General features: G+C 44.3%; 1 protein-coding gene across 2 annotated transcripts in view; it reads right to left on the bottom strand.

Moving 5' to 3' along the window:
- Positions 1-20,866, bottom strand: part of LOC139543999 (astrotactin-2-like) — a 450,311-nt gene that overhangs the window by 385,136 nt on the left and 44,309 nt on the right. For both annotated transcript variants that reach the window (XM_071350635.1, XM_071350634.1), the window contains exon 2: positions 835-1,022. In XM_071350635.1, the coding sequence (XP_071206736.1) occupies positions 835-1,022 (188 nt within the window). The remainder of the gene's footprint in view (positions 1-834; positions 1,023-20,866) is intronic.

Raw genomic sequence — 20,866 nt, 5'->3', positions numbered from 1 at the left:
TGCTGCTCCTAGACATTTCCACTTCACAGTAACAGCACTTACAGTTGACCGGGGCAGCTCTAGCAGCGCAGAAATTTGACAAACTGACTTGTTGGAAAGGTGGCATCCTATGACGGTGCCACGTTGAAAGTCACTGAGCGCTTCAGTATGGGCCATTCTACTGCCAATGTTTGTCTATGGAGATTGCATGGCTATGTGCTCGATTTCATACATCTGTCAGCAATTGGTGTGGCTGAAATAGCCGAATCCACTAATTTGAAGGGTTGTCCACATACCTTTGGCCATGTAGTGTACTTCCTCCCCCTTCCTTACTATTCAATATCCTTCCCCCATTTCACAGATGATGAGATTCCACACAGACACACATGCTGCCATTCACATCAAGTCCCTGTAGAAGTATCAAAAGAAAACCAAGAGCGGTGACTGAAAGCATGAAATAAGGTCTGCTCTGAGTCTGAACCCCCTTTAGATCACACAACCAGCTGGCCTGGAATAACCTCTGGCTCATCACTCAGTAGAGTGATATCAGTAGAGCCTGCTGATGTTTATGCCCCGGAACAGTGCTGTGCTAGTCAGCAGCGGAACACACTGAGGGTGGGTGAGAGATTTGCAGACTAAAGCATATCAGTGCATTGGACAGCACGGATGGATGAGACACATGATACAGCAGTTCACCTGAGGACAGCGAGTCAAGGAGGAGAGAGTGGTGAAGAGGTGGTAAGAGAGAGAAAGAGAGGATGTGGAGAGATATGAGGATGGGGTGTTGCGGGGTCAAGAGGGGGTAAGAGTGTGTGTGTGTGTGTGTGTGTGTGTGTGTGTGTGTGTGTTTCTTACCATAACAGAGATGTGCAGCAGGTGCATGTGTTCGTGCAGGACATGAGCAGGCTCCTGGGCCGTGGGCACGGTGGTCTGTATCAGCTGCTCAGAGGTGCTCATGGACACGTGGAAATACAGCGTCCCGTTCTCCAGCCACTGCTGCTTCCAATGCACCTGAGAGATGTCTGCCCCCAAACCTGACATCTCTACAGATAGGAAGAGAAAGAAATAGATTTTGTGACAACCTTAAACAACTGACACTTTTAACCATTGAAACACATTTTTTTGTAGGTGTGTGTATGTTTGCATCGCTATGTGTGTGGATGCGTGCATGTTTAGCTGCTGTGCTGTGTCTGAAAGAGGCACATGAGTCTTTGGGGAAATTGAACGGAAAGTTCAGGGGTGACTTAAGTCTTTGATAAGTTTGCATTAACATTCTAGTGAAGTGCTTGCTCTCTCTTAAGGTCAAGACTCAGCTGCTCCGTAGAGCTAGCTGTATCAACAGACACTCTTAGGAGGGAAAAGCATACATTTCTGTGCAATCCTAGAGGTATTTGGGAACTGAGTTGAATTTCCAAGCAGTTTACATGATATCTGTATAATGATGACTGCTTCCTAACCAATAAGTTAAAACTCTGCTGTTAATCCAAAATTGATTGATCAAAACCTCTAGGTCAGTAAAACGGGCCTAACAAACAACATTAATCATCATGGTGGATAGCTTCGACCTTTGCTTGCACGCTCCCTGTTTGTATGAGCAGACTTAAAATCAGTAGCGTCCTAACTAATGGGGATAAGACAATGGGTATGCCATTCTGTTCGCTATCTGTCACCTAGGATTCAATTTTATTGTCAATAGCAGTTGAGAAAACGCTGCCTCGCTGTGCTCCGTCCTCTCGCTATCTCCACAAATCATCAACAGTCCTGTAAACCTAATGAATACATTAGCGCGAACAGGCCGTCAGCATTAACATAAAGAGCTACGAAACCAGATGGGAAGTGGATCAGTTAAAAAAGGAAGAAAAAAGTCTCAACCTTGAAAAATGTAAACGAAGCCGGGTGAGATCGGACTCAGAGGGCAAGTTGATGGGAGAGAAATAAAGCAGGCAGGGAAATAACCAAGCTGGCCAGATAGGGATCAAAGCACAGGACTGTGATGCTATCGACAACTGGGGCTCTGCGGTCGCTGGGTACCGAGACAGCCTCTGGGAGTTATGTGCTTGATACAGTATTTGTCAGGGGTGGGTGACAAGGTCAGGGACAGGGGGACGGAGCTGCTCCCAGGCTAGTGGCAGGTACAGTATGAGGGATGGCATTCAGTGGCGCTGGTCATTAACCTACTGACTCTGGGGTCAGTGGACACAGCAGGAGAGGATTGCTCTGTGAGCTGCCCTCGTCACTGCCGCTCGAGTACAGGGCACACACATACAGTACATCAGGAGCACCACAGGGCTTTAAAGACCGGGAGAGAAGCAGAGTCACTTGATATGGTACAGTATGATAAGGAAGGCTGACACCACCGGTCTAGACTTCGACACAGACAGATTTGTAGACAAGTTGTTTACTACATTTTTTAATGTATAACCTCACTTCTTTGGAACTTTATTAACAAAGAGAGCATGATCTACCAAGAACACTACAGCAGCAGTACAGTCCACAGTAGATGATAATAGGACAAAAGTTATGGGCTAGGCTCCTCATGGGACAATCAGGTGGAAAACATTTCAAAAACCTTTCAAAAAGCAAGCTTTCAGCATCTTTCCTTATCATAAAAGGACAGTGTGGTAACAGTTCTGCTGACTGTACTGTCGTAGGATCAAAATGTGTAGGCTGTGAAACGTCAAGCACTCATCTAAAAGAACATCATTGTGTGTTATCTGCAGCTTGTCATATTTGGAGAGTGGGCTATTGACCTTGACAGAGGATGTGCTCCTGTGTGCAGGTCTAAAAATGAGGTGGCACTCATTAGAGGTGGCCATTTTAAACCAATAGAGGGGGACAGATATAAGAGAGACACTTTGGTTGCCAATCACTTGCTGACTTTAGAGCCTTATTTGGACTTTCTTTTGTATGCCTCTTCTTGGGCAAATTTAGTGGGCGCTCATGGAGGGTGTCATTTAGGTTCTAGTTGTTGTTGCTAGTCGACTTTCAGTGGACTCTCCCATGAGTGTCTTTCAGAACCCCTCCTTAAACATCACCTCCTTTCCGTTTGAGCAACAATTTTTGGTTTTCTTGCTGGGGAACGTCACAAAATGCTATGAGTGTTGTTATTGGGCAAACATCCAGACGTTCACAGGATACAGAGGTACAGCCGCAGGTCCTTTCGCCATTAACGACACACTGGCGTGCGTGTGTGTGTGTGTGTGTGTGTGTGTGTGTGTGTGTGTGTGTGTGTGTGTGTGTGTGTGTGTGTGTGTGTGTGTGTGTGTGTGTGTGTGTGTGTCTGGAAAGATGTTGTTGAAGCATGTACGCTCCCAGCAAGGGCATCAGGGATGGAATGTCTACCCTGAGGCGTGCCATTGTACCCACAAGCCACTGAGAGCAGGGGAGAAGCGTGGCTAATTTTACACAAATAGAATGACAAAAGGTTCAACCACGAGAACAACCTTCTCAAGACCTCATGAGTGTGGCGAATGCCTTATCACGTCAATAGCAACCAAGGTACAAATAGGTACGAAGGTAAAAGCTATTGGTTATTCATGCGACAAACCGAAAACAGACTAAAACTGAGTTACTCCATGGCCTTTTTTCACTTTACCTTCTCTGTTAACTCGTGATCTCATTAAGCTTGCAGCACAGAGGGGACGGGATTGTTTGGAGCTTGCCCAAATCCTTGATAAAACCCTGTTAATCTTGGCCGAGGCATCGGAAGGTAGCCCAGATGTCCCTGAGTGAAATCTACTGAACATTGCTGTCAGCATAACACTTATTACCAGCACTGTGTACCCAAAGTGTCTCCCCACGCAGGACCCATTCCCCAGTCTCGGCAGAGCTGCAGTGACTGTATAATATTGTATTTCAGGTATTCATTTCCATTTTTCCCTCATGTTAGTGATCTATGTTGGGCATTTTGGAGAGATTAAATTGATCTAAAATCAACGTGCAAGATTTAATTATGAAGGGAGAATGGACAAATACACATGTATTATTTTAAACTGAGTTTAATTTAAGATCGTTTTCAAATGTAGCATCCAATTGAACTAATCCCTGATGCCTCGGCAGCAGCTAATGGGGATCCCTAAAAAATACAAATACTGTGACCTACATAGCTAAAAGAGTCTGGGACTGTGTCCTCGTGTCTGCTAACTTTACATCATTTACTCTATTCTGGGCTAAAATGAAATATCCTTGATCACAGCATTCAGTTTGTCAGCAGGCTGGCCTTTGTTTTGATGTTGAAATATGTTGGATGTTAAACATAGGCCTGACCTTTAGCATGCTTAATGCAATTGAAATGTCATTTTACAGTTAAAACAGTGACAGCAACTAAGTGAGGATTGGGTGTCATGTAGCTGAGGTGGATTCTGAAGAATGTGTGTTAAGGAATTGTAAATATTAAGGACTATTCATCTATCTCTTTAGAAAAATTAAAACCGGTAGCCCACATGCTGTAATGAAATACTATTGTTTTAAAGCAGATAGGTTGTGGTTATAAACACACACAGACAAGACAGATATACAAATGGGAGTGAGATAAACAAAAACTAGCAGATGTTTGTGAGCTCTCTCTCTCTCTGACACACACACACACACACACACACACACACACACACACACACACACACACACACACACACACACACTCCCCAAAGGTCGTTCTCATCAATTTAAAGGTGATCATAGCTGCATGTAGTCAGTAACTGTGTGGCCTGACAGCACTGTGACAGTTTGTCAGTTCAGTAACAAGGCCGTGTCATCCCCGCTTACCCTGATGAAAGTTGGCACCCTAAAGGCACTTTGCGGCTTGTCATTGCCCATGTGGCATGGCAAGCCAGCCAGCAAGCCTTCCGATAACGCTGCTGCCTAGCCTAGAGCCTCAGCCTGCCATGCCTGTCACAATATTACGGACAGCTGTACATTTAATAATTCATAAGCGAGGACAATGATAGACTTCATAACCTTTGAGATGAATCTAAATATATCAGCTCCAAATGCAGAGGATAGAAGACGGTGACAGGCAGTGCCTCATCAGTACTGTCAGAGGCTATTACAAAATTGATTACACATACCAAACACATCGCACTGTGTTTAGGCTTTGACCTCGATAATGTCCACTATGAATGGCCTCACATTTGAAACAGAGTATTTAGAGTAAAGTCTAACACAAGAAAACTTCCCCACATATTAGGGGGAAATGAATGAGCTCGTAGAAGTACATTTGATTAGTCAGTCACCAAATGGAGGGATGTCAAGTCTCCCATTCAGAAAATGCTAATGCCTGTAAAGAATGTACCAATTACCATTTCCAAACAAGTTGACGTGAGATATTGGGTATTTAGGCAAATACGGCATTACCGAAAGGCTGCTTCCCATTGAAATGAAACACTTAGCAACTTAATGTCACCCAGACATCTTATTATGCTCCCTAATTAAATAGTTGGCATTCATGGATGTAAAGGTCATTAAAAATGCAAACAATAAAAAGTGTATCGCAAGGAGAAGTAAGGCGCATGTTTCAAGGCATTGTAATATGCTAATTTCGGCTGGCGCCTTGGCACAGTCGGGTCATAACGTAGGGATCCCTAACACTGTGTGTCTGTGACAAAGGACTTATTGTTAATGAGGGTGGAGCAGCAGGGCTTGATTGGCGGAATATTTCTCCACAATGAGTCACCGCAGGACCAGGCCATTAGATAATCTACCATGCCATCTATGTGAAGAGAGAAATCATATCATCCCAGCCAGGACTGAACAGCTAATAATGTTACCCAGGGAGGGAGAGGGTGAGAAAGCGAGCGAGAGAGAGAGAGAAAGACAATAGAGATGAGGGAGGCCATCAATGTCATGTTCAGGTCCTGCCTAAGGCCTACAACTGGCATGGCAGTGTCATTAAAGTCAAAAATGGCGAGTCATCATTAATTAAGAGTCATCGAGACAAGCAACAAATACAAAGATTCATGGCGGTTATATAATAACGGGCCTGATGTTATTGTATTGTGATAAAGTAAGCTCATTGAAAAAGCAATAATTTGATATGTGCACATTAAAGATTCTCCAGTACATTTGTATACTTTTTAGCTAGAAGTTCTGAAAGTAGCTCGCACGAGCCAAAAATGGCCCCGAAAATTGTATACGTCGTCACATACAGTATGTGGAGATATGTACACCTCGTCATTGCGCACTCTTTCGCTCTGCTGTGTGTGCATCTTGCTAGCTGACACACTCAAATAGCGAGGGGCTGGAACTTGAATTGTTAGGGTGCTGGCCCACCTGGGGGAAAATGTATGGAAAATGGCACAGCTTCCAGAAAAACAGTCGCTTTCAAACTAGGGATTTCATGGCTAATTGAGGTAAGACAGTAATTCTGTTCATAGATTATCCATGTATGAACTACACATTGACACATCCAGCCCAAAGCAGGAGGTTTAAAAAATAGACTTAGTAGTCGCCAAAGTTACGGAGTCTTTAAATCTACATCACAGGCAAATGTAATCAGGACTGTTACAATATACCATAAAATTATCTGATATGACGTGGTCATATTCCCTAATATGACATGGACATATGACATGGCCATTGCACAAAGACAGTCAATAGTACCGTCTGTCTCCTGGATAAAAAAGGTCTGTCACCAGGTGTCTCTCCCTGTCCTAGGGGTCTTTGAAGGCTCCTTCTGCTGTGACAGCTGTCTTTAGACAGTCAGGACAGCGGTATCCAATTCTGACGACTCATCACTTCCTATGACCTGGTCCTGACCTCTGTACCACCCGGACGCCATCACCATCTGACATCTCCACAGATGCATTTTTAAAGCCACCCAACCCTAATCATCTTAGCAATGCACTGCTACATTACTGCAGCAACACCGACAGTGTGATTTCACCAAGACATATTTACGCTGAAATGTATCTGTCCAATGTCACAGAATGTCATTTGCGCATCTCGCTATTGCTGATGAGGTACAACGGACAGCAATCACTTTAAATATCATTTTTTTTTCAGGGTCTAGGGAAGAGTCCGGTGAGAATCAGGTGTTAACAATCAGCCGTGCCAGTGGGACTGAAGGTCCATCTGTACCCCGGCGCCCACTCCTACTCCCACGCCAACTCAAACTGTGCTCAATCACAGAGCCAGCAGCTAGCCAGGGCAGTGCCCACCAGCTCCAGTAGAAACCAATCACATTTCAGACACTACTTAAAATGGTCCCTCATGGAGTGAACCTATCTGACTTATACTATAATATAGGTGCTTTATGACAACCAAGATAACAGGGGTAGAGAAAGACCTTATAGAGGTAAACGTAATGATGAACTCAAGATTATGGCCTTTTGTGTAAAACTGGACGAGAGAAAGCACATTTATGATCATATATTCATACAAATACAACATACCCACATGTTTTTTGATAGGCTAGAAACCACAACAGATCCTGGGTTCTTGATGATCATTTCCCATTCATTAGAACGTAGATGTAGACAAGTGCATAGACGCCCATGAATTAGAGAGCAGGATGAGTGTTTGGTTTATGGTAGAACTGACTCATCTTTGGGAGTTTGTTGTGAAAGAGAACATAGAGTAGAGTAAACTAATAGTGGCCTGCTATCAACCGTTGCTGCTATGCTGCATTGAGCCCTATGTGTCCCTCTCCTCTATAGTGAACACACACACTCCTCCGAGCCCATCGCTCTGCCTCTAGCCCAGCAGCCCAAGGTCACCTCTGTTTTACATCTAATAATAAGCCCCCACACCTTAACAACACTGTAAAACCCAAAGTGCCCCCACATTATGAGATTTAATAGGCAATTGAGTCATAATATCATTTGGTTTCGGCCAAAAACCCTATTCTTACAAGCGAAATTAGTGTCATTATCCAAAACAATGCCACTCTAATTTATGTGCGGATCTATAAATGGTTTGTCTCATGCTATTTGGGATTAGGGAGGCAGCGAGCCAAAATGGGCCTAATGTATTTAAAGTGACACATTAACTGGATAAACAGTCCCCTTATCTACAGAGTACATATACTTTTTTTAAACAGTCCAATCCTATTAAAGGGGCCATTCTCCAACTGATTGCACCATCTTCTGCTCTCACGTGCCTGCCGTCAACCCCCTGCTAAAGAGTGAAGCCGGGGGTAATCATACACACATTGAGATTGACATATCCATTGTTCTGGGCCCTCCCCAATGAGACCTTGGTCAAATGTCTCTTTCTGTTCTGATCTCGTAGAGGATGAAATCCATTAGCAGGGAAGGTGTAGTGTACTCCCTAGTGAGCAGGAGGAGTTAGTGCCGATACTGCAAGATGGACAGAATCTGTTGTGTACAGTAGAAGCCAGACACATGTAAGCGGTGTTACTGATAGCTACTGTGTAAGATGATTCATCAGCATGGGAGCATATGCTTCCCACTTCACAGAGAGAGTGATGAGCATATGGCACCCCAAGGGGGCAACAGAAAAGGTGTAAGAACCTGCCTTTCCTGTCCAAAACAGGATATTACGGTATGTGCCCTTCACCTCCAGAGAAGCAAAACACACTTAAGAGAAGCAAATAGCACACAAACATACACACAAACACACACACACACACACACCTCTCAGCCTTCCATAATGCATTTGCCATCTTCTCCCCTGATGGATATATATATATATATATACATTGGCTGATGTAAAAAGGGCTTTCTAAATACATTTGATTGATAAACGTATTGGATTTCTCATTTCCCTTCTGATCACAGTAGCGCTGGGAATTGCCAGGGACCTCACGATACGATAGTATCACAATACTTAGGTGCTGATATGATATGTATTCTGATTGTCACGATTCTATACGTGATTCATTTCAGGAAACTAGGCATTTGTCGCACGTCACTACTTCACAGGAGAAGCATTTTAACATAAGCATATTTTTTTGTCAAAATACATTTTTGGGCACTAATGCTTTCTGGAACATGTGAACTTTTATTCCATAAGTAAAATTGTTAAATTACAAGCCTAGTTGGTTTAGCCATGGAAACTAGCAGGAACCTTCCCACTAGTCATGATTGGCTGAGATAATGGGTGGGCTGGACATGCTGGGAGATGAGTTTAGATTGGTCTATCACGTAGCAGCAGTGTGAACCGGAGTGACTTGACACAAAGCTGGCCAAACAAGAGGTTGCTACAAACAAAATGGAGTTAAAGGGTTCCATTCTGCCGTGAAGCGTTCATCCATGTATACGGGTAAGAGTCTAGCGACATTTTCAGATATTACAAGATTCAAATTTAGTCAGAAAGTAGTTTTCGTTGCAAGTTAAAGCGTACTGTTAATATTCTTATTTGTATTTAACCTTTATTTAACTAGGTAAGTCAGTTAAGAACAAATTCTTATTTACAATGACAGCTTACCTGTTAGCTAGCTCGGGAACACTAGCTTACTGGCTCGCTAGCTAGCTAACTTCACATGTATGATCTGTGTAGAAATATTATTAAAATCAGAAACAATTTGCATTGCTAGTTATAGCCTATTGTTAGCTAGCTAACATTGAACCTAGTTGTTAGCTTTAGCTACCTGCAGATTCATACTACAGCTATGACAATGTTTGTATTGGTAGTAGTATGAGTTAGGATTATGCTACATGTCTAAACAAAATACTCCACCTCGCCAGATGATTACATGACCCATCAAGTTAGCCGGGTGTGTCTGGGGGTGATTACGACCATCTACTGTATTTTATAAGCATGTGTACATGTCTAGACAACAGTGACCCATCCACTTAGCTAGATGTGGCTGGTGGGTGGTTATAGCATTTCCTTAGCATCATCTAATAATGCAAAAATATTTTTATCCGGACACTTTGTTTTTGATATTGCTACTATGCAAGTAACCATTTCACTGTACTGTTTACACCTGCTGTATCTGTGCATGTGACAAATAAACTTTGATTTGATTTGATATAGTGTGTGTTTACCAGAGACGGTAATGTGAAGAACAACATGACCTGCACCAAAGTCAGATTAGGATATAGGACTAGATAAAGTGTATTTATACCTGGATTTTTTTGCTCTTATAGGCTACAACTTTTACCACTTTTAGTCTCGAAATCATTGGTTGTTTTCTAAACCACTCACTCTGTTTAGGACATGGCCTCACATGTGAATCCTTAAAGAGATGGGTGGGGCTAAGGCCTAAGAGGGTGTGAACAATGCTGAATGGATGTAGACAAAGAAGAGCTCTCCAGTAGGTGTATCAGACATTCAATGGCCTTTTTTTCAAAAGTGGGGTTACAAGTTTAGCAAATTTCAAAGCAGAATTCTTTTCCCCATTGTTCCTCAACTGCAGTGTATGTTATACCATTTTCTAGCTCAGAGTATCTACCTTTATCCAATGTAAAAAACATAATTTCAAATTTTGCTACATAAGACCGTATAGAGATGGTCGGTCACATATGTATTGCGATTCAATACTGTGATTATATTGCGACTCCATACGGTCTTAATACTCAGACCCCTTGATGTTTTTCCACATTTTGTTACATTCCAGCCTCATTCTAAAATTTATGAAATGTTAAAGTTTTTTAAAACTGAAATATCACATTTACATAAGTATTCAGACCCTTTACTCAGTACTTTGTTGAAGCACCTTTGGCAGCGATTACAGCCTTGAGTCTTCTTGGGTATGAAAGTACAAGTTTGGCACACCTGTAGTTGGGGAGATTCTCCCATTCTTCTCTGCAGATTATCTCAGCTTCATCAGACTAGAAAATATTGTTTCTCATGGTCAGAGTCTTTAGGTGCCTTTTGGCAAACTCCAAGCGGGCTGTCATGTGACTTTTACTGAGGAGTGGCTTCTGTCTGGCCACTCTACCATAAAAGCCTGATTAGTGGAGTGCTGCAGAGATGGTTGTCCTTCTGGAAGGTTCTCCCAACTCCACAGAGGAACTCGAACTCTGTCAGAGTGACCATCGGGTTCTTGGTCACCACCCTGAATAAGGCCCTTCTCCCCCGATTGCTCAGTTTGGCCAGGCAGCCAGCTCTAGAAAGAGTCTTGGTGGTTCCATTTAAGAATGATGGAGGCCACTGTGTTCTTGGCGACCTTCAATGCTGCAGACATTTTTTGGTACACTTCCCCAGATCTGTGCCTCGACACAATCCTGTCTCAGAGTTCTTGGGACAATTTCTTCGACCTCATGGCTTGGTCTTTGCTCTGGCATGCAGAACAAAAACTGGGGGACCTTATATACGTGTATGCCTTTCCAAATCATGTCCAATCAATTTAATTTACCACATATGGACTCCAATTAAGTTGTAGAAACATCTCAAGTATGATAAATGGAAACAGGATGCACCTGAGCTCAATTTCGAGTCTCATAGCAAAAGGTCTGAATACTTATGTAAATAAGGTATTTATTTTTAATACATTTGCAAAAAAATTCTTAAAACCTGTTTTCGCTTTGTCATTATGGGGTATTGTGTGTAGATTGCTGAGTAAATAAAAATAAAATTTGAATAAGGCTGTATGTAACAAAATGTGGGAAAAGTCAAAGGGTCTGAATTCTTTCAGAAGGCACTGTATGTCTGCTGCAGAGGGACAAGAGAAAGTCATGAGAACTAGTACTGAATTACTTAAATCATACAATGTGATTTTCTGGATTTTTGTTTTAGATTCCGTCTCTCACAGTTGAAGTGTACCTATGATAAAAATTACAGTCCTCTACATGCTTTGTAAGTAGGAAAACCTGCAAAATCGGCAGTGTATCAAATACTTGTTCTCCCCACTGTATATCCTGTGTAACATAATGGATCTATTGTTCTGTAGATGACGAAAGGAAAAGCTTAACCTTGCGTACACTATTGGAGATTCTCACCATACTGTAGTGTGGATAAATAATTGTATGGCTAATATGAATGTATATTACCCCTTGGAAAATATACTACTTGCTTAGCACTTTGAATACACAGTAACAACTCTGCTAAAAGAGTGGGCTCTTGTTTGATTACAGGATAAGATACATAAAACTATAGCCCTTACAAACGGCCTCCCTTTAAATATACTACTACTACTAACATTTATGGCCTAGCGTTAAATGTGTTTAGGTAGCACTACAGTACAAAATGCTGCTGACTTCTGCTCACTATATTGCAAATGCTTAAAGGCATGTCATAATGCTACCAGCAATCAATTGGGAGCGAGGTACTATAAAATGCATAATTGTTTTTCCATCTGTGTTTTGAGCGGGAGTACAGTAGTAGTTTGGTAAAGGAGCTTTTCTTTTCTTTTGGACAAGTAACTATTAAAAACCTATCATTTGGAATATATATGTTCCAGGTAGTAATCATAGGTACAAGTGCAGCATTTTTGGAGGAGAGTTAGTAATTGCTACTGACTGAACATATTTGTCACCACTGAGCACACAGTCAAAAACAGCACTTTTCATTCCATTTCCTGAGAAGTCTGGAACTTATTGAAACCCCTAGAAGCTGGATTTGATCCATTTTAGTGCTGACACTCCAAAAGGAGACACTTACTGTAATTGCAATTTCCAATGTCATTTTTGGGGTCTTTTACTGAAAGTGTGGGAACTTTAACGATTTGAGTGCTTCCATAGCAATTAGTCATACACATCAGAACATGACAACAAAGGAATCAAAGCTCTTTAACATTTTCAAAGCTGTTCTGACAGCTTTTTCACAGCCCGAGCAAATTAGGCAAACAAAGACCGGAATTCTTCATCAATATATCTTTGAATTTGTATTAAATAATTGCGTAAATGGACCAACACCAAAGGTCTGTATATTTGTCAGGATTTGATTCATATAGTAGACCTACCAATATTACAACTAGTAATAGTAGTGTATTTGTCACGACTTCCGCCGAAGTCGGCTCCTCTCCTTGTTCGGGCGGTGTTCGGCGATCGACGTCACCGGCTTTCTAGCTATCGCCGCTCCTTTTTTCATATATCCATTTGTCTTGTCTTGTTTTCATACACACCTGGTTTTCATTTCCACAATCAATCTACTTGTATTTAACCCTCTGTTTCCCATCATGTTTTGTGTGTAATTGTCTTCATGTCAAGTGATGTTCGTTAAGCGATTTTACTTTATTGTTCCGTTTTTTGAGCGCGTTTGTTTTGATGTGCTCCCGGTTTGGAACTATAATAAAGTGTGCTTTATTTAATATTACTCTGCTCTCCTGCACCTGACAAAAGGAATTATCCCTCACTATTCGTGTTGACCTTATCCACAGGTGGCATCTGGATTCAGGAAGAAGTGATGAACATACTAAGCGCACTCATCTAGTTTCACAGACTAAAGAAATGAGTGAAAGTGTATAGTATATCAGATGCCACTCTACAATGGTCAAAATGGTGTCCTCTAGCTGTGGTCACTAAAACATTGTCCGCGTCCGATTCCTATTCAAATTCAGCTTGACAAAGGCCTTTTAAAAAGGGACTAAGTACCAATAAATTCACTTTAGGACCTTGGTAATTTTCTCCAGTCAATAAAATGAGAGCTGAATATCTATTACACTTCTGTTTAGTCGTTGGCCATTCTCTGGTCACAAGTACCTGGGAAATGACAAGACAGGTAGAGCATACTGAATTACTTCTTTAAAGGAGCCTTCCAGACAGAATGAGCGGTGAGATTATTAGACAGTACCGGTCCTCGAGGGTCAGCCAGTTCAGATATTATACTTTTCCATTAGTAACTGATTACGAGCTGGAAAATGGTGGTCTATCCTATTAGTTCAGTAATGAAATCCATTAGACAATGAGATCAGAGGAATAATTAAAAACCTTGGAATTGTCCATTGGAATTAAACAGGTCTGAAATCTTATGTGGTGACCCTGACAGGACTTGTACATTACTTTCTCAAGCACTTCAATAGAGCTTCAGTTCCCATAAAGGAAGTCTCTTGACATAAAGGATGAAACAAATCAATTCAATTGAATACTTCCATCTAGTGAGAACATTTTGTTTGCCGTTTATTGAGCCTTCAGTGACTTGAGAGCTCCATTCGACAGTCATTGAGGACGAGTAGTCCCATTTCATAGAGTGCAACATTTGTGCCCAACCTTGTAATGGAGGGGAACTGAGAAGTATATTGAGAAGTATGCGGTAAGCTGTTAATTAAGGGTGTTCAGCTGGAAAATGGACAGTCTTTCAATCTAGAGAATTGCTTGGTAATTACGGAAGGACACTTTAATATCACATCAATGTTTTAGGTTTTAGTCGGCATGCCAAGGAGCTCTCTCTCTCCTTATCTTTCTCTACAATCCCCCCCCCCGTCTCTCGTATATCTCCCTCCCTCTCTCTGAAAGACACCCTGTGCAGGTCTACACCTGCCTAATACCTTTGCAAAGTTCAGAAAGTCCAGTTCCTTGACAAAGCTACACATTAGCAAGTGTGAATAATCAGCCCTATGCTGATTTGTAAAGAGTTAATTAATTTCCAGTGCGCTGGGTGAGGTCTTGCATGATTTATAACAGCGATGCCATTGCCATGCAGAGCCAAGGTCCCTCTGTCAGAGGAGATAAATCAATGGTACATTGTATGCTGTCACACCCTGGCCCTGTCCAACAAGCTCCCTCTGGCTGGATTCATGACCCAGGATGTGAAGGGGGCCAACCACAGCCCTGCATGGTCGAGGAACATGCTCTACGATGTCACTCACTGGTCACTGAACCTAGCGTGAACCTAAGCTAATGCAGTTTCTTATGTTGATTTCTGAACTCCGGCTTGTGAAACATTAACCGAGTGTGGTTCCCCGGCTCATGGATGTGATTATCTAACATGACCTCCGTGGAATGCAGAGGTAATCCACTGTGTACTGACATATTCCCTTGATGGAACATTTTTGATGTTCACAAAAAGAGCTTCCAAAATGATGAAAACTGATGAAAGACCAATGATTCAGCTATGAGGATTTCAACTTTCTCTGGGAACTGTCCCCTCTGTCACTAACTCCACATCCACTTCCAGAAGAAACTAATGAATAAAATGCACTAAAATGATTCAAACCGAACGCCTTTCAATTGTTTTTGTATTGTCTGCCTAGCTAAATAAGAGGAGGCAACTTGGCATGTTACTAGTCAGTATGACTTTATTAGGCTAAGAAGCTTATCATCAGTATCCAATCCCAGCTTCAATATCACACAGTACGCCATACACTTTTACCCAGCTCACGACGTCAGTAACAATAACAACAATGGAATGAAAAGTAAAAGAAGATTTTATAAAGCAGCAACGCGACTTAAAAAAGCTGCAATGTGCCTGATATAGGCTCAGGGAGCCAGGGAAGCCAGCAGGAGCCAGGGAAGCCAGCATGTGGTAGATCAGCAAACAACCCATCATAACGTATACTCAGAAACAGCTAATGAGCGTTATGTTCCATTTCAACATATTTGCTAAATGGCCATATGAATCACTTATGAATGTCATGAATTAACAGAATTTAATTCAGCAAAGGATTTACCCAGTTTTGCCATTCCCCATACCATGTTGACTGTAAGTACTGGAGCTTCAGAAGGTAGCAGCTCCAATTTGCAATCCCTTTCACAAGTAGACTTATAGGCAGGTGTTATTGATCAAGTGCTCCTATAACATGTGCATAATATTCAATGTTCGGCCCTCCCCAATACTGTAACCTTCAGTCTGTCTGCTATTCAACCAGTGTGTCTGTGATTCAACCTGTAAAGGTATTGATACCCAGCAGGACCAGAGCTGTGAATAATGCGTAATACTCAAACCTACTCAAGCTGTGCTTCTGTGACTACCCCGTCATCATTCTGAATGAATTCATTAATCCCAGATTAACCAGTGGTTCAATACATTTACTCCTAATGACACTGGATACACCATTTATTTCTCTTTGTAACGGGTGACGCTCTCCTCATCCTCGGAAGAGGTGAGGAGAGAAGGATCTTCAGACCAAAACGCAGGCTCAGGGAAATAAGCCATCTTTATTATAAATTACGATGGCACACGAAACGAAACAAAACACTTTCCAAACTACAAAATAACAAAACGACGTTGACGAGACCTGAACATAAACTTACATAACTAAACATAAACTTACGTACAGGTAACAGACGACATCGAAAACGAAACGAACAACCGAAACAATCCCGTATGGTGTAAGACATAACACAGACACAGGAGACAATCACCCACAACGAACACTGTGACAACGCCTACCTAAATATGACTCTTAATTAGAGGAACGCCAAACACCTGCCTCTAATTAAGAGCCATACCAGGTAACCCAAAACCAACACAGAAACAGAAAACATAGAATGCCCACCCAACCTCACGTCCTGACCAACTAACACACAAAAACTAACAGAAATAGGTCAGGAACGTGACAGTACCCCCCCCACAAGGTGCGAACTCCGGACGCACCAGCACAAAGTCTAGGGGAGGGTCTGGGTGGGCATCTAACCACGGTGGTGGCTCAGGCTCCGGGCGCGGTTCCCACCCCACCATAATCCATCCTAGCTTCCTCCCTCCAAGAATGTCCACCCTCTTTTGACCCCCACAAAATCCCCTTAACAACATATCTAATAAGGACAACACCGGGACAGAGAGATAAATCAAGACAGAGGGATAGATAAGAATATAGAAGTAGATAAAGATAGAGAGGGAGATCAGGATAGAGGGGCAACTCCGGACTGAAAGGCAGCTCCGGACAGAGAGACAGCTCTGGACTGATGGGCAGTTCTGGGTATCTAGCCTTTTCAGGCTGAAAGGCAGCTCATGGCTGACTGACGACTCTCGACGCTCATGGCAGGCTGACGGCTCTCGACGCTCATGGCAGGCTGACGGCTCTCGACGCTCATGGCAGGCTGACGGCTCTCGACGCTCATGGCAGGCTGACGGCTCTCGACGCTCATGGCAGGCTGACGGCTCTCGACGCTCATGGCAGGCTGACGGCTCTCGACGCTCATGGCAGGCTGACGGCTCTCGACGCTCATGGCAGGCTGACGGCTCTCGACGCTCATGGCTCTCTGACGGCTCTGGCTGCTCATGGCTCTCTGACGGCTCTGGCTGCTCATGGCTCTCTGACGGCTCTGGCTGCTCATGGCTCTCTGACGGCTCTGGCTGCTCATGGCTCTCTGACGGCTCTGGCTGCTCATGGCTCTCTGACGGCTCTGGCTGCTCATGGCTCTCTGACGGCTCTGGCAGATCCTGTCTGGTTGGCGGCTCTGGCAGATCCTGTCTGGTTGGCGGCTCTGGCAGATCCTGTCTGGTTGGCGGCTCTGGCAGATCCTGTCTGGTTGGCGGCTCTGGCAGATCCTGTCTGGCTGACGGCTCTAGCGGCTCCTGTCTGGCTGATGGCTCTAGCGGCTCCTGTCTGGCTGACGGCTCTGTAGGCTCATGGCAGACGGGCGGCTTTGCAGGCTCATGGCAGACGGGCGGCTTTGCAGGCTCCTGGCAGACGGATGGCTCAGACGGCGCTGGGGAGACGGATGGCTCAGATGGCGCTGGGGAGACGGATGGCTCAGATGGCGCTGGGGAGACGGATGGCTCAGATGGCGCTGGGGAGACGGATGGCTCTGGCCGGATACGGTACACTGTAGACCTGGTGCGTGGTGCCGGAACTGGAGGCACCGTGCTAATGACAAGCACCTTCCTACTAGTGCGGGGAGCAGGGACAGGGCACACTGTATTCTCAAAGCCTACTCTATCCCTGATGCGTGGTACCGGCACTGGTGACACCGGGCTGAGGACAAGCACATCAGGATTAGTAGGGGGAGAAGATACAGTGGGTTCAGGGCTCTGGAGACGCACAGGTAGCTTAGTGCGTGGGCCCGGAACTGGAGGCACCGGGCTAGATACACGCACTACAGGGAGAGTGCGTGGAGGAGGAACAGGGCTCAGGATACGCACTGGTAGCCTAGTGCGTAGTGTAGACACTGTAGGTACTAGGCTGGGGCGGGGAGGTGGTGCCGGAAATACCGGACCGTGGAGGCGTACTGGCACTCTTGAGCATTGAGCTTGCCCAACCTTACCTGGTTGAATACTCCCGGTTGCCCGACCAGTGCGGGGAGGTGGAATAACCCGCACCGGGCTATGTAGGCGAACCGGGGAAACCATGCGTAAGGCAGGTGCCATGTATGCCGGCCCGAGGAGACGCACTGGAGACCAGACGCGTTGAGCCGGCCTCATGACACCTGGCTCAATACTCAATCTAGCCCTACCAGTGCGGGGAGGTGGAATAACCCGCACTGGGCTATGCACTCGTACAGGAGACACCGTGCGCTCTACTGCGTAACACGGCGCCTGCCCGTACTCCCGCTCTCCACGGTAAGCCTGGGAAGTGGGCGCAGGTCTCCTACCTGCCCTTGGCCCACTATCTCCTAGCCCCCCCCCAAGAAATTTTTGGGAATTACTCACGGGCTTTTTTGGCTTCCGTGCCAGACGCGTTCCCTCATAGCTCCGGTTCCTCTCCCAGGTAGCCTCTGCTCTCCTCAATGCCTCCACCTGTTCCCATGGGAGGCGATCCCTCCCAGCCAGGATCTCCTCCCAAGTGTAGCAACCCTTTCCATCCAAAACATCGTCCCATGTCCATTGCTCCTTTCTCTCCTGTCCCTTACTCCGTTTCGTTTTCCCTTGCCGCTTGGTCTTAGCGTGTTGGTGGGTGATTCTGTAACGGGTGACGCTCTCCTCATCCTCGGAAGAGGTGAGGAGAGAAGGATCTTCAGACCAAAACGCAGGCTCAGGGAAATAAGCCATCTTTATTATAAATTACGATGGCACACGAAACGAAACAAAACACTTTCCAAACTACAAAATAACAAAACGACGTTGACGAGACCTGAACATAAACTTACATAACTAAACATAAACTTACGTACAGGTAACAGACGACATCGAAAACGAAACGAACAACCGAAACAATCCCGTATGGTGTAAGACATAACACAGACACAGGAGACAATCACCCACAACGAACACTGTGACAACGCCTACCTAAATATGACTCTTAATTAGAGGAACGCCAAACACCTGCCTCTAATTAAGAGCCATACCAGGTAACCCAAAACCAACACAGAAACAGAAAACATAGAATGCCCACCCAACCTCACGTCCTGACCAACTAACACACAAAAACTAACAGAAATAGGTCAGGAACGTGACACTCTTACCTTAGCTTCAAGTATGACAAAGCCACTTCTGTATGAATGCCGTTAATAAAAACTACCCTTGCGATAAGGAACATTATTTGAAATTCCTTATGTCATTTTGTAACATTTACCCATTAATTAAAAACATAATTTCCCACATGTACTATATGATTGGTATGTTAAACAAAATCACTCATTAGCACTACGGCTAATTGGGAACCCATCGTTAATGGCGGTCTAGTATTGACTGACAGGCCTATTGGATATCAGGGTTTGAGGAGTAGTGACAGGTCTATTGGATATCAGGGTTTGAGGAGTAGTACCAAGTGACCGGAGCATTGATTTGGATTCAGGCACAAATAAAAACATCAGGGGCAAAATGTAAATGTTAGGTTATTGACCTATGCTGAAAATTGCTGAGAGTTCCAGTACAGCCCTGCATCTCTATCACTTGCTCTCCCAAAGTCCCACTGCACTTTTCTTTACTATAGTGCTAGTAGTAGTGGCTAAATGTGGGTCAGTAGAAGCTGTTTCTGGGGGCCACCACTGTTAAATCACCTAACACACTGCTGCGTTTCAAACCTCTGCACAATCCCATTCCATCCATTTCGTTTTAATAACAAGGGATACTTTTCGCGGAAATCCACAAATCCCCTTCCCTGGCACTCCTGGTGCAGTATCTCCCCATATGCACATTACACATTTCTAATAATGTCACACTGTGCTGGTCCGTTGGCCAGAATCTTTCCCAGCATGCTCCATTTCCCAGGAAGGGAGAAGTCGTACATTTCTTTAAGTGATGAAGCAGTCGGCCTGCCTGGCAGCCACAGATAGCGGGCTAACCCAACAGAACAGGGGTACACAGTACACACTTCATATTAAACACCCAACCTTACAAACAAACACACACACACATCTGCACAGTGTGTTCATTTAGTGTGCAGCAGACTGTGTGAGTTATTTTCGCGTATAGCCTCGTATCAAGTCCATCTTACATTGCATTAGGTTACAGATTCTAGATACCAGGCAAAGGTGGGAAGTTTCTCTTTCCACTAGTGGCTATGTGATGTATTCCGACTTCTGATAGATGTTTTCTGAAGCAGGGGACCGTGCACACATTTCATTACTAAGTGACAACAGTGCCCAAGCCATATGTGTAGGTGTGAAATGCAATAACATGTACAGAGCTCAAACTAGTGTACCTCACCATGCACTTATCGCTTAGAGTATAGGTAGGGCCCTTGTTATCACGAAGGGAACTATCCAGGTGAATCAGTCACCTAGCTCCAGAAAGTCTGCCACAGGCCCCTCTCCTCTCCTTCACACCGGCAGGCAGGCTGGGAGGCCATTAATTATAAGTCGGGCCCCTGCAGGCTGCTGGGTAGCCCTGGCTGCTACATCCGGTCTCGGATTACAACAAACAACAGGCCTTCCCAGGCCCAGGGCCCAGCTAGGTGGGTATTAGCAGAGCGGCAGGCCTCCCAACCCAGCAGAGCAGCGTGGAGCCCCAGCACAACCTGGAGATCTGCTACAGAGTACAGAGCACGAAGCCTGGGTTTAGTCCCCATGCACACAGTGCCATACCTGAACCCATGCCCTTTATACAAGACTCACATGCTAATGTGGTCTTATAAGGCACAGAGCACCGCACTTGAATCAAGCCTCTTTGTTTGAGAGTGATGGTCATCATCAAGTATTCTAGGGTTCTTTGTTGGAAACAGCATTATAACTGAATTATTGTGCTTTTTATATGACACAGCATCACACCTGTCAGAAGTCCCAGG

Source organism: Salvelinus alpinus, chromosome 18, assembly GCF_045679555.1.
Source record: "Salvelinus alpinus chromosome 18, SLU_Salpinus.1, whole genome shotgun sequence".
In the NCBI taxonomy this organism is placed as follows: Eukaryota; Metazoa; Chordata; class Actinopteri; order Salmoniformes; family Salmonidae; genus Salvelinus; species Salvelinus alpinus.
This window is presented reverse-complemented; position numbering and strand designations above follow the sequence as displayed.